The 14,074-nt window shown below is 42.9% G+C and overlaps 1 protein-coding gene across 1 annotated transcript in view; it reads right to left on the bottom strand.

Annotated features, from left to right (window-relative positions):
• The window catches only part of LOC119745283 (AT-rich interactive domain-containing protein 3C-like), a 47,819-nt gene that overhangs the window by 11,817 nt on the left and 21,928 nt on the right, over positions 1–14,074 (bottom strand). The window contains exon 4 of the mRNA XM_038221527.1: positions 2,815–2,998. Within this exon, the coding sequence (XP_038077455.1) occupies positions 2,815–2,998 (184 nt within the window). The remainder of the gene's footprint in view (positions 1–2,814; positions 2,999–14,074) is intronic.

Raw genomic sequence — 14,074 nt, 5'->3', positions numbered from 1 at the left:
ATTTTGTGATCGGGCGGAGGGGGCTCATCGGCGGAGGGTAATTTAAGTACCCATGTAATGTCCTCTGCAGCAAACGGAATTTCGTTTCCGCGATTGACAGCCATTGTAACTGGTCTGATTCTTCGTCATCATCGGATGAATCAGCCGAATACGAAGGCCAAAATGACCCCGATGACTGAGAGCCGTCTGGAGGGGCTAGTTGTACAGAACCACGCGGTGGTGGCTGGGCAACACCCTCGGAGATAATAGACATACATCGTACATAATATTATGCAGATGGTGAAGACTAAACACAAGCGGGGATCCTGGCGCACGGCTAACTGTGTGCGGTAGGTCCCGTTGTCACGGCTGGCGAATGAGAAGTCCCGTTCGCCGTAGGCCGGGCTTCCGGTATAGCGCGCAACCATGTGTGGTATACATGAACATGTACGGACATGTGTTTTTTCCATTTTTGTACATGTACAATGTACATGTACCTCGTTGTGCTCACGGCCGATGCATGCGAGACACTCGCTGCAGGCCGGGCCTCCGGTGTACGGTCAACCATATGTGGTATATCCCGTACGGTTGTGCCTGGGCCACCCAACCGTGGCCAACGAACGACGACTGTGAAGCCCTCACCGCATGCGGGGACGCCGCAGCACGACTAATTGTGTGCGGTATGTCCCTCTGTTCCCGGGCCACCCAAGCGTGACCGGTGACTGAATACTGCGATGTGGGCCCAACGACCGATGGTTGTGGGCCCAACGACCGATGGTTGTGGGCCGTAGTCCACCGCTGCAGGGGGCCCCCAATAGGGCCCGCCCGGCGGCCTGCCGACATAGCCGACATAGTCGATAGCGTATCGGAAATCGACTGAAAAGCCTGCAGAAAATCTGCTCTAGAAACCGCGTCCTCCCCCCGGGAGCGTTTGCCCCGGCGGGACCGGTCAGAGGAGTCGTCACACCCCGAAGAAGAACGGCGCGATCGACGTGCAGCCTTCTTCTTCTTATCCTTCTTCTTAGAAGAACGACCCGAGGTGTGTCCGAGGAAAAATCGGAAAACACCTGGGACACCGGGACCCCCGAACAACGGAAAAAATCCGATGATGAGAGTAGTCCCTCTGAGCGAGCTAGCACGGGGGCCGTCGGCCCCGGGATCCCCCCGGGCGACCGGCTCCGTATCGCTCATAATGCACCCGGCCGACAGCGCCTCAGGCCCCGTGGGCTGAGTGAGCGCTGAACGGACCGGTAGCCCGTGCAATAGCCCCCATCCCGACAACCAGTGGTGTTCGGCACTGTGTCGGGAGGACACGGGTGACTAGCGCCCACCGAAGTGTGACGGCTAGTCCCCTCGGGCTGCCCCGTGATCGGGGGAGGGCCAGGTGCCACAGCGGCGCTCGTTGCCGAGCCACGCTTGCCCTGACGGCCCTTCTTAGGCTTTGCTCCGGCACAGGAGATATGTTTTGGAGGAACCTTGCCGGAGTGTGCCTTTAGTTTGGGTGTTCTGCCTGAGTTGACCGGAGAAGGTGACCGAGGTCGCCTTAACTGATCGGCGGAACTGCCAACTCCCCCAGCCGACTGTGGCTGAGGGTGCCGGACGAGAGACTGCTGCCGCGGTAACGACGTAGCGTTAACGGCAGAGTCCCCCGAGAACTCGGTCCGTCCCGTGGGAAAGCTATCCCTAACGGTTAGTGACAGATCGGTCCTCCCCAAACGCTGCAAAATAATCAAATAAATACAACCAAGAAGATGATGAAAACTCTACAAACTGTTGTTTTATTAACTCTATTATTAAATACTTCTCTTAAACGCAAAAAAGGGTAGTAAATGACGAGGCAAACAGCGAGCTATTTCACGCACGTCCTATCCGACCTGCCGCTAAGAGAAAAGAGGACGCTCACGAGGCACGCATGCCGCGGGGTGTTATGGGTAGGGCGCCAGAGGGCGCTATTGTATATAACTCTTAGCGAAAATACCTGCCGGTAGGGGGAATATGCATAAGTAGTGTTGCTCTACAGGTAAGTAGAGTGAAGTAGACTCATATCGCACAACTTCTCTGATTAAATAAGTAACATGATGGATACTACGTTTCCTATTTTATTTCGAATATTCACTAACAGGGTTATTATCGGAACATTAAGGGTAAAATACGACGCCCAGAAAAATGTCCAACTTCAAACGCAATTTACTCGAAACAGGGTTTTCGCTTTATTTGTCGGTATGTCAGCTCTGCGAGAATTTGTTTGCATACACAAGAGAACCTTCCGCATCAAGCACAAACGTCATGCTCAGGTCACAAAACTGAGATATTGTGTGATTGTTGTGGAACAACAATAATCACACAATTGCGACGACTGAATTGTCGTCGCATCAAACAGCGACGCGACGACGATGCACAATCAAATTAGATGATCTGGATGCGCGCATGACGTAATAACTTCACACGAGTCGATGTAATTGATTCCCGCCTGGCGGTACCATGTACAGTCGCGGCGCAGAAGTTGAAATTTTCTACTCTTGCAACTTAATTTTGTTTTGTAATATCATCGCAGTTACACTCAGGTTGCAAAAAATCGGCGACTGAACTGTTCACAACAGTCGTAGCTCTGGCGCAGCGTTATCCTGAAAAGTCAGTTGCCGACTGTTCTAATAATAATAATAATAACAGATAATTTATAAGGCGCACAGTATCTGGAGAGCCATTAAAAGGCGCCGGTCACTAGCAAATCACTTAGGTTTAAATGATAGATTGAAAAGATGAATCTTCTATGTCATCGCAAGAACTGTCTGAGGGCGGCTTTAGCAGCTCGCCGTGGTGTCAATTCTGACTTACTGTGTTCGGAGCGTGAAGGCAGCGCTGGTGATGGAAGCGGGCAGGTTCAACCCTTTGGTAATCTCCCGCCACTGTTTCTTGTTGATGACCTCCACCAGGCCGCCCTTGGCAGTGACCAGGTTGAACAACTCGTACAGGTCCAGCACTTGTTTGGCCATGATGGGAATACGGTTCACTGGGGTGCCTGTACGTTGGAGAACGTCAAACAAGAATAGAGTTTTAAAAAAAGAAACAAAAAGATCGAGAGCCAAGGGGTACTTGTGCAAGGAGCCCATAGAAGGACCTTGAGTAATTTGGTGGTTGTTTTGTCTGGGGTTTTTTTTTTTTGGGGGGGGGGGGTTACCGGTAGGTCATTTGATGTATGTTTACCATTTGGATTTTTAAAAAAAAATTGTACATGTAGCTTCAGTTTAAGAAGGAACAAAGTTTTGGAATAGAGCAAAAAACACTTACGTCGCATACCAGCAGGATTTTAAGTTAAGATTTACATGTAAAACAACAACTAAATGGAATCATTCCAACCATACTAATGAACTAAATCTTTTACTCATTCAGAAAAACATTAAGGAGCCGATTTTGTTTACAGGCTTAATCATTTCTGTGCACGTCAATAAAATATCACTTACAGTCATGCATTTTCACCGGTTGTTTTCGACAACAGAAACAAGTTTCGCACAGGAACACGCTTCTTAATAAAGGCTATTATTACATTCTGGGCTTCCGCAACTCGGCAATTTTTAACAAACGAGCAAAATCCTTGCCGGCTACTTCCTCAAGCGACAACCACGTGTGATTATCCCCCCTCCCTATAATCACCTGGGGTTTCTTGATAAATTGCTGGGCGTAATTAAGTCATACAGGAAAATTAATAAATCCTTCGCTGTCGCCTGTGTGGGCAGGGAAGTATCTTAATTGACTGGGTTGCCTTTCAAGAGGATGAAAACGAGAAGAAGAAAAAAAGAGAGGGAAAAAAGGCTTGAGCTAGAGAAAGAACAAACGGCCTTGTTCTATATCTTGGGAGGGTTTTTGTTCTTAAGAGCAGCCGATTAATTGAATTGGAAGTGCTCCTAGCTTTTTCTCTCGGACACTTCACTTATAAAGTTCAAGGATTTCAAGAAGCCGTTTCATTTTGGATTGCCTTGTGAAGAAGCAGAGGACTCTCTCATCAGAACAGAGCCCTACTTCTTACGAAAGAACTTCTCAAAACAAATATTTCGAAATCTAGACTGTACATCATGTTTTCAATAAGTCAGTTCAGTGTTCCAACTGCATATGTGCACTCACATCAAGATTTGATGATTTTTCTTTTTCGGGATAAACATTTCATCGAGTGCGTGCAAAAGTATTGCAGGGTATCAGCGAAATTGAAGAGATCTTCGTGTTCTGAAGTACAGGGCTGCAAACTCTCAAGCAGTCAAGCATTGAGCGTGAGAGTCACGCATTTTAGGTTGTTGTCACGCTCTCACGCACACTTGGCATTTGTCACGCTAAAAAATATATGAATATAACTCGAAAATGATAGTAAAACAATGATCACTGGTTAAAGTGGTCAGAAATTGCCTCAGATTACACCACAGAGCGTCAAGAATCCATTTTTTCCAGGGCCCTTCAGCGGGCCCTGAACCCAAGCCGTAAGGGTTCGCGCTTTGCACCCGCATTAGCATGATTACTTCTGATCAAGCTCCATCGCCAAATTCTCACTCTCAGCTCTTACTCAAAGTTGGCGGCCCTGGAAGCAGCATTTTTACAAAAGAAAAGTTTGGACAGCGAAGTGTTTTTAGGTGTCTTGTGCGTTCTATCTTTTGTGCGAACAAAAGTTTCCACCTCTTTTGGATTGCATGAAAAATTACGCAGAATGCAGATGGGGTTACCACATCCCCCATAGCCTTGAGTGCATTTATCCGCTGTGTTTATCCAACAAAAAAATGGCAAATCTTTTGAAATTAATGGATTACGAAAGAGGCATATTGAATTCAGTTAAAGCAACTTTGAAAGCCGGATTTATTTTTTTCAAATTTTTTTTTTGGGAAAGCCTTTTAGCTGAAGGACAACTCCTACGCTTCTGCCAGTTCCAGCATCACGCTATTCATAAATGTACATATGTATAGGCCTATGTATTTCCTTTTCACTTTGCAAACAAAATATCCCAGTTCAATAACGAGAATGGGGACAAAGGTACATCTACTTTTTAAAAATTATGTAAACGAAGAAAAAAAAATTGGTGATTACATTCTGATGGGCTACGGTCTAGTGGCTTTTTAGTGCTGCAGGGGACATATGCTCAAGTAAACCAGGCCCCCACAAAAAATAACCAGTCACTGCCATCTGGAACCAAAAGTCCATGAGAGGATCAGTGTGAGTTCAGTGTCCTTGAGCTGGATGGTTTACACACACTAGTTTCAAAAGTTGGAATAAATTGCTCCGTGCAAGATCACCACACAACCCTTGACATTGGCATTATTTCTGCAATGAATCAATTTCTCTTATAAATACAATTTGTCCCGGCACTTTGTGTTCAAAATACATTTTTTTTTTACCAGATATATGGTAGTGTCCTCTGCCAACCTCCGTAGCATTTGGGTATGACAAAATAATTGTAAAGTACTCAAAATGTACCAGTATGTACATGTTTTCCCAAAAATGTGTCCGACTGCACAAATTTCAAGCTAACCTTGAACCAGAAATTTGAGCTTTAAGGGGGCCCAATTAATTCAACAGAGAATTAATAACATAGTTTAAGTAATTCTCCAATACCCCCATTTACACAGATAAAACAAACCCATAAAAAATTAACTGAAAAACGATGCTCTTTCAATTATTTGAACGCAATAAGGTTGCAATAAATGGAAAAAAAATGTAAAGTTTACGACTGTACGATTGCTTCTTTATGTTAATTGCATACATGTTCTCATTGATGGTCCATTTAATCACCAACTGATTAACCCTCCTGCTATTTAAACAGTCATAGACAGTCAAAATTCACTTCCACGCCCCCTGCTATGCATTTAACACAGGCTAGTCACCAGCATTCAGATCATGTGTCAAGCAAGCACTGTAACTAGTCAAACTCAGTCAGCAGACCATGAACAGACAAAGCTAGCCACAGCTGGCTTAACAATCACCCGAAGTCAAAGCATAGCTGTATCAAGTTACATTTCACAGTGAGCCCGGTCAACCCTGCTTTACGTAGGCCGGGAATTCTTAACTGTTAAAAACAAAGTTTATTTTGACTGAAAAGACTACTTGGCACAGAATGTATGTTTGCATAGGAGGGTCAATCAATATTTTCAAATGTTAAAGTTTTGGATGAAGTATAGTGAATAAAAGAACCAGAATATTCCACAACTAATCTATCAACTTTAGATCGAATGGAATGTACACTTTATTTTGGGGTATTTTGAAATTTCCTTTTCTTTGTGAACTGTCTATATAGAAATGTTCCAACAATGGCCCCCAAAGAAGCACATGCATCAAGTTATGCCCAACTGATTCCAATCAAAACCCAGACATTTGGCCTTGTCTATTTGTATCCTTCCAAAAAAAGAACATACAAAAGTCTTGTGTATGGTACAATTCTGATGATAAATCTGATGATATTGTGTTTAACCTGAACTTGTTCCCAGGGATGAAAGCACAGGGATGAAAACCTTAAAATTGTAAACTTGCAATGGTGCAAATCCTACTGACGACTGAAGGACATTACAGGACCCATGCAATGTAATTTGTTGAATGCAATCGTTGAAAATGCACATTTGTGTCCCTGCATTTAACCTTATTTTTAATTTTCGTTTTGCCATTTTCAAGGATATTTTGGTGCCTTTTGGTTTTTATGCTTATGAACATTTCCGTATTCATGAGCAAAAGTGTGATGTCATTTCAGGCAGAAACGTCAATGTTGCAGCGTCAAAGTTGCCAGCAGAATTCTGAATATTTTGCTGTTATGAATGTTCTTTTCTTTATTGATTCCTTATTGTGTCAATACATGGCAGTAAGCCAATGAGCAAATTTTTCTAACAAATGTTTTCAGTGAACACATTTTTGGGTTCACAACTTGAATGGAAAATCCCTAAACTGAACAGCGTCTTCCAAAAATGACATCACAGCAACAGCACTCTCAGTTGTCCGGAAAAGCATGGAAAATTTTAAATGTTCAAAGAAGTGCACTTTTCAATAAAACTATCCAAAAATGAGTGTCATATAGTTTTTGTACATTTTAAGAGGAATAGAAAGTTGGAAAAAAAATGTGTTCCTCGGAAAAATTCATCTCATACACCCTTTAATTTAAAGTCAATGATCATTTTGAGAAAATGTCAAATCCATCCAAAAATTGGTATTCCAGCAATTTTGAATGCTTTTGATATTCTCACACTTTGGATATTCTTAACTGGGCTATTAATTCAGGTATATATTTCATTTTTGGGAAAAAATGTATATGAAATTGCAATTATGAAAAATCGGCCAACTTTAAATGTGGTTTCTCAAAACTCAGTTATGCCTCTGTGTGTGCAGATTCGTCACTTCTTCAAAACAGTGACAAAGTGTTTATAACAATATACTAAAAGTTGAAACAAAATGAAGCTAAAATTTGTGTGTTAATAAAATTCAAGTTTTTAACAAGTTTGTTTTATTTGTTGAAAATATTTTGAAGGAGCGGCTTACCGTTTGGTCCTACGCCTTCCTTTCGCATTAAGTACACTGGAATTTGCGAGCTTTTTTAATCTTCCCTTAACAAAGGAACCCTTGACAACGCTTAGCAGTATGCGACCAGAACAGTGTATTTAAATCGCAAGACATGCATATTCCGGTCGCTCCGCGTTTGGAACAACCTGAGCCATTTCTGGTTTGGCTCGTTTAAATATATCAATGTAAACTGGAAAGCCCCTGCCAAACTGCGATGGGAACGGCAGGCTCAATATTCAATCTAGACGTGAAAGCCCAGCCAAACTGCGATCGGAACAGCAGAACGCAGTATTCTAAAAGTATAAGATTTTCCTGTCTCATGTTTATTCATACAACATATTATCTCAGCAACAATAGCACCTGGTCGGGCTAGCTTATTAAATCTCGACACACCCGAGAGTGCACAGCCATGAAGTTCGTGAACTTTCCTGTCCTTGACTACGCCTGACTTATCGGTGTATACGCAGACTTTTCGAGTGAGAATGATTAGGATCAAACGGTAAACTGCCTAAGTATTTCTGCATGGAATATCAAATGCTGTGTTCTGGATTTGCAACTCTCAAAAACATCTTCAAGTTCGTATTTATCAAAACATTATTCACACAAGTATACATGCGCTTATCTGGCAAGAACATACTACACAGGGAGGCTTGACGACCACGTAATCAATCATTAATTTTACATCAAATCCATAAAGAAAACTCCACTCATAGTATCATTGAGTGGGCAGGAAATCCAACTCTATCATCACCATTCAAATCATAGATAGAACAGCACATCAGCGCCAGACTCCACGCAGAGATCAGATCTCTAGCGTCAAGACTACTGACTCCGACAAAATTGGAGAGCCAATTAGAAAATACTAAGACTGCCTCTTTTTATTTAACTCTTGCTTTCTCTTTCTTGGGCCACTCCCTATCTCAGGTGTTTCCTGATATCCGTCAAAGTCGTTAACATTTCAAAGTCGCCAGAATCGATGTTGAGCTGTATGAATCAATAAACAACATGTAGCTGTGCAAGACAAGACAAACTGCATGGGCGCCATGTGGAGATTTTTTTTTTGGCCAAGGGGGAGGGGGGAGGGGGGAGTAGGTGGGGACTGTGTGGGGATTGTGGTGGTCTTTATAAATAGAAACTGGATTTGAGTTTTGATTGAATCATTGAGTTTGAATGATCAGCTGTAATGTCAACTGCGACGTCATGCTTTTCAGTTGACGACAGTCACCACAGCCAGTCGGCCAAGTATCTTTCTCATTTTTTTTTTTGGGGGGGGGGGGCTTATTCTATATGCAGTGATCTTGGGACCCACTTAAGAGCCCCAAGAAACATTCGATTCTAGACACGCTCTCTGTGGTGTGATCTGAGGCAATTTCTGACCGCTTAACCTTTTTTTTTGTTAGCAAAAGATAATCATTTAAACATCATTTATCGAGGTTGGAATCATTGCGAAAAAATTTGATTCTAGATGTCCTGTGGTGCGATCTGAGGTCATTTCTGACCACTTTAACCAATATTTCCTTAGCAAAAGATACATTGTAGTACATAATAAGGCCCTGTAATGAGACACACAAGTCCCCCCAAGATTGAGGCCAATGGATATCAGCGTTCTTTAATACTCTGTTATGTTTATTATTATTTTTTGTGACCAATTTCTTGGTTAGGTGACCAGGGTTGAGAAGCTCTACCAGAGTTGAAACTGAAAAAAAACGGTGCATGTGTGAATGGCATGCCTTTCTGACTACTGTTTTATCCAACCCAGGTCCGCTCACGGTTAGGGCCGTGCATCGGAACCGCTGATTTCAGGAATCGGATATCCGTATTAAACCAACTTTACAAATAACTTTGTAATAACTTCTCAGACAATGAAAAAGAAAGGTTTTGAATGCCGACCTGTGGACATTTTCAAAATGAAAGTTTACATGTTAATTTTAACGCAGGACAGATGACGCTTGCGAAAGTTGCAGTTTACACTGTAAAGCTATAAAGCTCTTTAAGACAACTTCCGGGATTCAAATTTTTGGGTTGGGTTTCTTTTACGGGTACCCGGTTACCCGTGTTTGACTTTGATATGGTAGGCTACCCAGTACCCGTGATACCCGTAAATGCGCACCACTACTCACATTGCACCTGTGTTCATTACAACATATGAGATGATAGTGTAAAAAGGCCTATTATGTACAGCGCAGTGACATATCTGGGACTTGCACATGACCCGACCAACGTATGCAACCACCAGAAGATGGTGTCTGTACACGTGGCTGAACAGATATCAATCCGATGAAGTGAAGCAATCAATTTTAATAGTGAATTTACAAAGGCCTTGGACGAAATTTTATAGCTTATTTTCATCTTTAAAGAAGTCAACAACATCCAGGCATTGCAGTCCCTGCCTATTTATCCCAAACCAGGCACTAATCAATCCCAAATCTGCCGCTATGTAAAAATAACATCCCAAATAACAAAAAATCTTTGCCAAAAAAAAATGCCATAGCATATGGCAAAATAAATTTCAACAAACCACACCCATGATGCAATTTCTGAGGTAATGTAGGCCAGACGACATGTCAGAAACATAGAGGTCGGTTGTTTTTAGATAGAGCAAAAAAAAGAAGAAGGAAACAAATGCTGCCGTAAACAAGATATGGATCACTGAATTCTTTAAGAACGTAATAATTTAAAGCCCCCAGTGGCCTTATTTTGACCAAGAAAATTTGAGAATCGCCTGGCCCCTCCCAAGGATTTTTTTTTTTATCGAGGTAATCCCATAAGGCCAGAGCGGCTCCATAATGAATGACAGGTGCTCTATGGACAGGCCCTAGGGATCACCTACAATCTGATGTGCGGCGTTGATAGGGAAATTGTTAAATTACGCGCTAATTCCATGAGTTTAACAAACAGGAAGCGGGGCGCTACGCAGCCGAGTGATCAAGTCTCTGGCTTGAAGGGAGGTGGGGGAGGTGGGGAGGGGGGGTTGCGTCGCCAGGCGCTGGCGCTGGATGTTGATTGGGAGGAAGGATTCTGGATGTGCCATACGCAACAGGTTTCTGCCCAGTAATTACGAGCGTTTACGGCACTGGGGCCCCTTCAGTAATGCGACAACTTCCACTGTGTGTGATTTACCTGTGGGCTACTGTTGTTGATGAATTAGGCTTATTGCCTGGTAATTTTGTTTCTTTCTTTTTTTGAGAATTTTTTGTGTGGGGGGGGGGATCTAGTTTCAGGACGTAAACAAGAACGAATTGTTGCTTTGAAGGCTGACAAAATATCATCTGCACACGGGGGATAAGCGAATGTGCCGGTTGAATGTAAATGGGTGTTTTGTGGTGAAATTTTTGGGGTTTTTTTAAGTAAGTTCACTGCACATCCCTGAAAATTTCCATTATGTCCCATTTTTAAACGTAAATAGTAGCCGAAAAATATCACTGTTAGTCAAAGCAAGTACCGTTAAGTGTAAGCATATCTGGGCAAGTTTTCTGCTAAACAGTTATTATTTATTTATTTTTTTGCTGTTAGGTGTCAGGCATGCAACTGGGAATTTAGAAAAAAAGAGGAAATTCCAAACCACAAAAGATTTTGTACAGTGTTTTTCAATTTGGAATGGCATTCATGAGAAGTAAAAAACGAGGAAATCAGCGGATCCAAGGAAAAGTTGCATGCCTGAGTTGTCAGCAACGAAACAAGGGGGTCTGGGATTCAAATTCGCCCATCGCCCCACTTCCATTCCCTCCTCCCCCCATCCACCCCCCAAACACAAAAGAGCGTCCTTTGAAAAATTACTGCCGGTTGTGCTATGAAAAGTGGTCACAGTATAGCAGCAATACAGGACTCCCTTCAGGCAGACACCCCCTCCCCCCTCCCCCCCTCCCCCCCCCCCCCCCCGGGTCTGGGATTCAAATTCGCCCATCGCCCCACTTCCATTCCCTCCTCCCCCCATCCACCCCCCAAAACACAAAAGAGCGTCCTTTGAAAAATTACTGCCGGTTGTGCTATGAAAAGTGGTCACAGTATAGCAGCAATACAGGACTCCCTTCAGGCAGACACCCCCTCCCCCCTCCCCCCTCCCCCCTCCCCCCCCCCCCCCCCCCCCCCCCCGGGTCTGGGATTCAAATTCGCCCATCGCCCCACTTCCATTCCCTCCTCCCCCATCCAACCCCCCCCCCCAAAAAAGTCTCCTTTGTAAAATTACTGCCGGTTGTACTATGAAAAGTGGTCACAGTAGGAGCACTACAGGACTCCCTTCAAGGCAGACACCCCCCCCCCCCCCCGGCAATAAACAAATAAACCCATTCTCTCCCCCATCCCCAAAAAATGGGGGGGGGGGGAGCATGCTCTGTAAGGCGACTGCCGGTTGTACTATAAAAAGTGGTCGAATTGAGAACAGTTCAGGCCCCCCACCCAAGGATCACTCCATCCGAGTGACATTAAAATCCATGAAATTCTGAAGACAAAGAAATATTTGAAGCATTTTGAACAATGACTTCTAATGACCCCTACATGACCTTTGACCTCAGTAATCCGATGAAGAATTGTGTCTTCCCACCCAAGGTCACTGCATCCAAGTTTCATCAAAATCTAATGAAAGCATGTAGAAGTTATACATTTGTTTTCAAAACTTTAACATACGGGTCTACGGTCAATACATGTACATGTACGTGTCTACGGTCCTACAGAATTTATGATCAGTTAAGTGTGTCCCAAAACTTTGTTGAGGGGACACAAAAATGGCTGCTTTTTTACCCACATCTGCCACTTTTCAAGTTGCTACAGTCGGTCTGCAATTTAGCAAAATGGGGTTCATTGAGCAAAAATTTAAGATAGTGACAATTTGACACTGTATTAGAGTGATTCAGAAAAGACAAATAAATGACAGACAGTTCAATCAGGCCTTTCAAACCATCCACCATGGCAGAATGTCCATATGGGAAAAAAAAAATGCAGCCGTTGAATCCAATTCGAAGATCATTTAATTGCAAGGTTTGAAAATAGATGTATAGGCCTATCAGTTCGGAGTCGCAAAGTCCGCGTTATCACTTCAAATAATTGATTCAAGGGTTTACAAATACTAACCACCTTAATTTGATTTTAATGCACACAAAAGGAGTCCTTGGCAATAAAACGACGCCATTTATCAACGGGAGAGGCTTTTTTAATCGAATTCCTCGTTTCGCTGAAGTGGTATAACTATTATACTGATGTGCTGGCTGCACTTGAAAGGCACATCTATTGAAAACCATCGCAGCGTGAAATTAAATTGATCATCGTTCCCATTTTTTCTAAACCCTCTTCTATAAATGAACCATTTAAAAACAACTGTCTACCAGCATTTGTAGAGATATCGTGTAGAAGACGACCTGCCAGCTACCGTTATGGAGCCACTTGTTCTCTCTGATAATGAAGCAACTAAAAGGCATCAATCAAAGAGAAGCATGAATGGCAATCATGCTAGAAAAGGAATTACAATTTCTGACGATCCTGTTTTAATACCATTCCCAAGCTACCAGTACATTTTTTTTTAAAGCTGCAGTACAATAGTTAGGCCTACATGTAGGCCTGCATGTTCATCAAACATTAATTTTTGATAAAACTACAATTCAAGCTTAATTCTTCTTGTTGATCAAAGAAGTAGCATTTTCACTGACTAATGCTGCTGAACTCCATAGTGGTTTAATGCTCATATTAGGCCCAAAAAAAGTCTCCGTTTTCTGGTATGGAGCTTGCCCCAAAAGTGGTGCGGCAACGCGACTTTTTTTTTTTTTTTTTTTTACTTTTTATTTCTTCAAATGTTGGCTGATGACTGCAAATGGTGCCCAACTAAATTGAGAGCAAAATATATGGGAGTCCAGAGAGGCCACATGAAGCTTATACTGGATCGTGACCCCATCTAAAAACACGTTAAAATTGTGCAGCAGCAGGATTCCAGTCAAACCAGTGAGTTTGGCAGTTTTGAGACATCATCTTTCATTGAAAAAGAAACTTTTTCTTTTTGCCGACGCGAATGGCTACGGCGACGCGCGCGCATACCAGAAACCGGATACTTTTTGGGGGGGGGGGGCGTATAGGCTGTGTACAGTACTGGGTAGTGGTGGGATAAAAATCCAGATTTTACTTAAAATTCGGTTTGAATTCAACCATTCGGTTTGCATTTTAGAAACCGGATATTTGAAACTAACCTTAAAATAAAAGCCTTCCAGTTTTTTTGAGACACAAGCTGAGGACAACAACTGGGACATCCACAATTTGCTCCATGCCAGTTCTTGGATTGTACAGTTTCGCATTTACTTGCTAGTAGGTCTTCTTGCTTCATGAATAGCCCATTAGCTTGCCAATTTCAACTGATCAGAGAGTCCCCACTCATTATTTTCAACATGGAGGGCATTGCATGCGGCACCTCACTCGTCACTTTTGTTGGCGTGACTGTAAACTCAAATGGGAGGTTGTAGTAAAATCAGATAACCGTTATTCGGTTTGAAAACAAAATTGGATAACCGCATTTTGAAATCTCTGATTTTCTCCCACCACTAGTAGTGTACAGGGGTGATTATTCTACATACAGGGTGAGTAAAAAAAAAAAAAACCCAAA

Source organism: Patiria miniata, unplaced genomic scaffold (assembly GCF_015706575.1).
Source record: "Patiria miniata isolate m_02_andy unplaced genomic scaffold, ASM1570657v1 HiC_scaffold_7, whole genome shotgun sequence".
In the NCBI taxonomy this organism is placed as follows: Eukaryota; Metazoa; Echinodermata; class Asteroidea; order Valvatida; family Asterinidae; genus Patiria; species Patiria miniata.
This window is presented reverse-complemented; position numbering and strand designations above follow the sequence as displayed.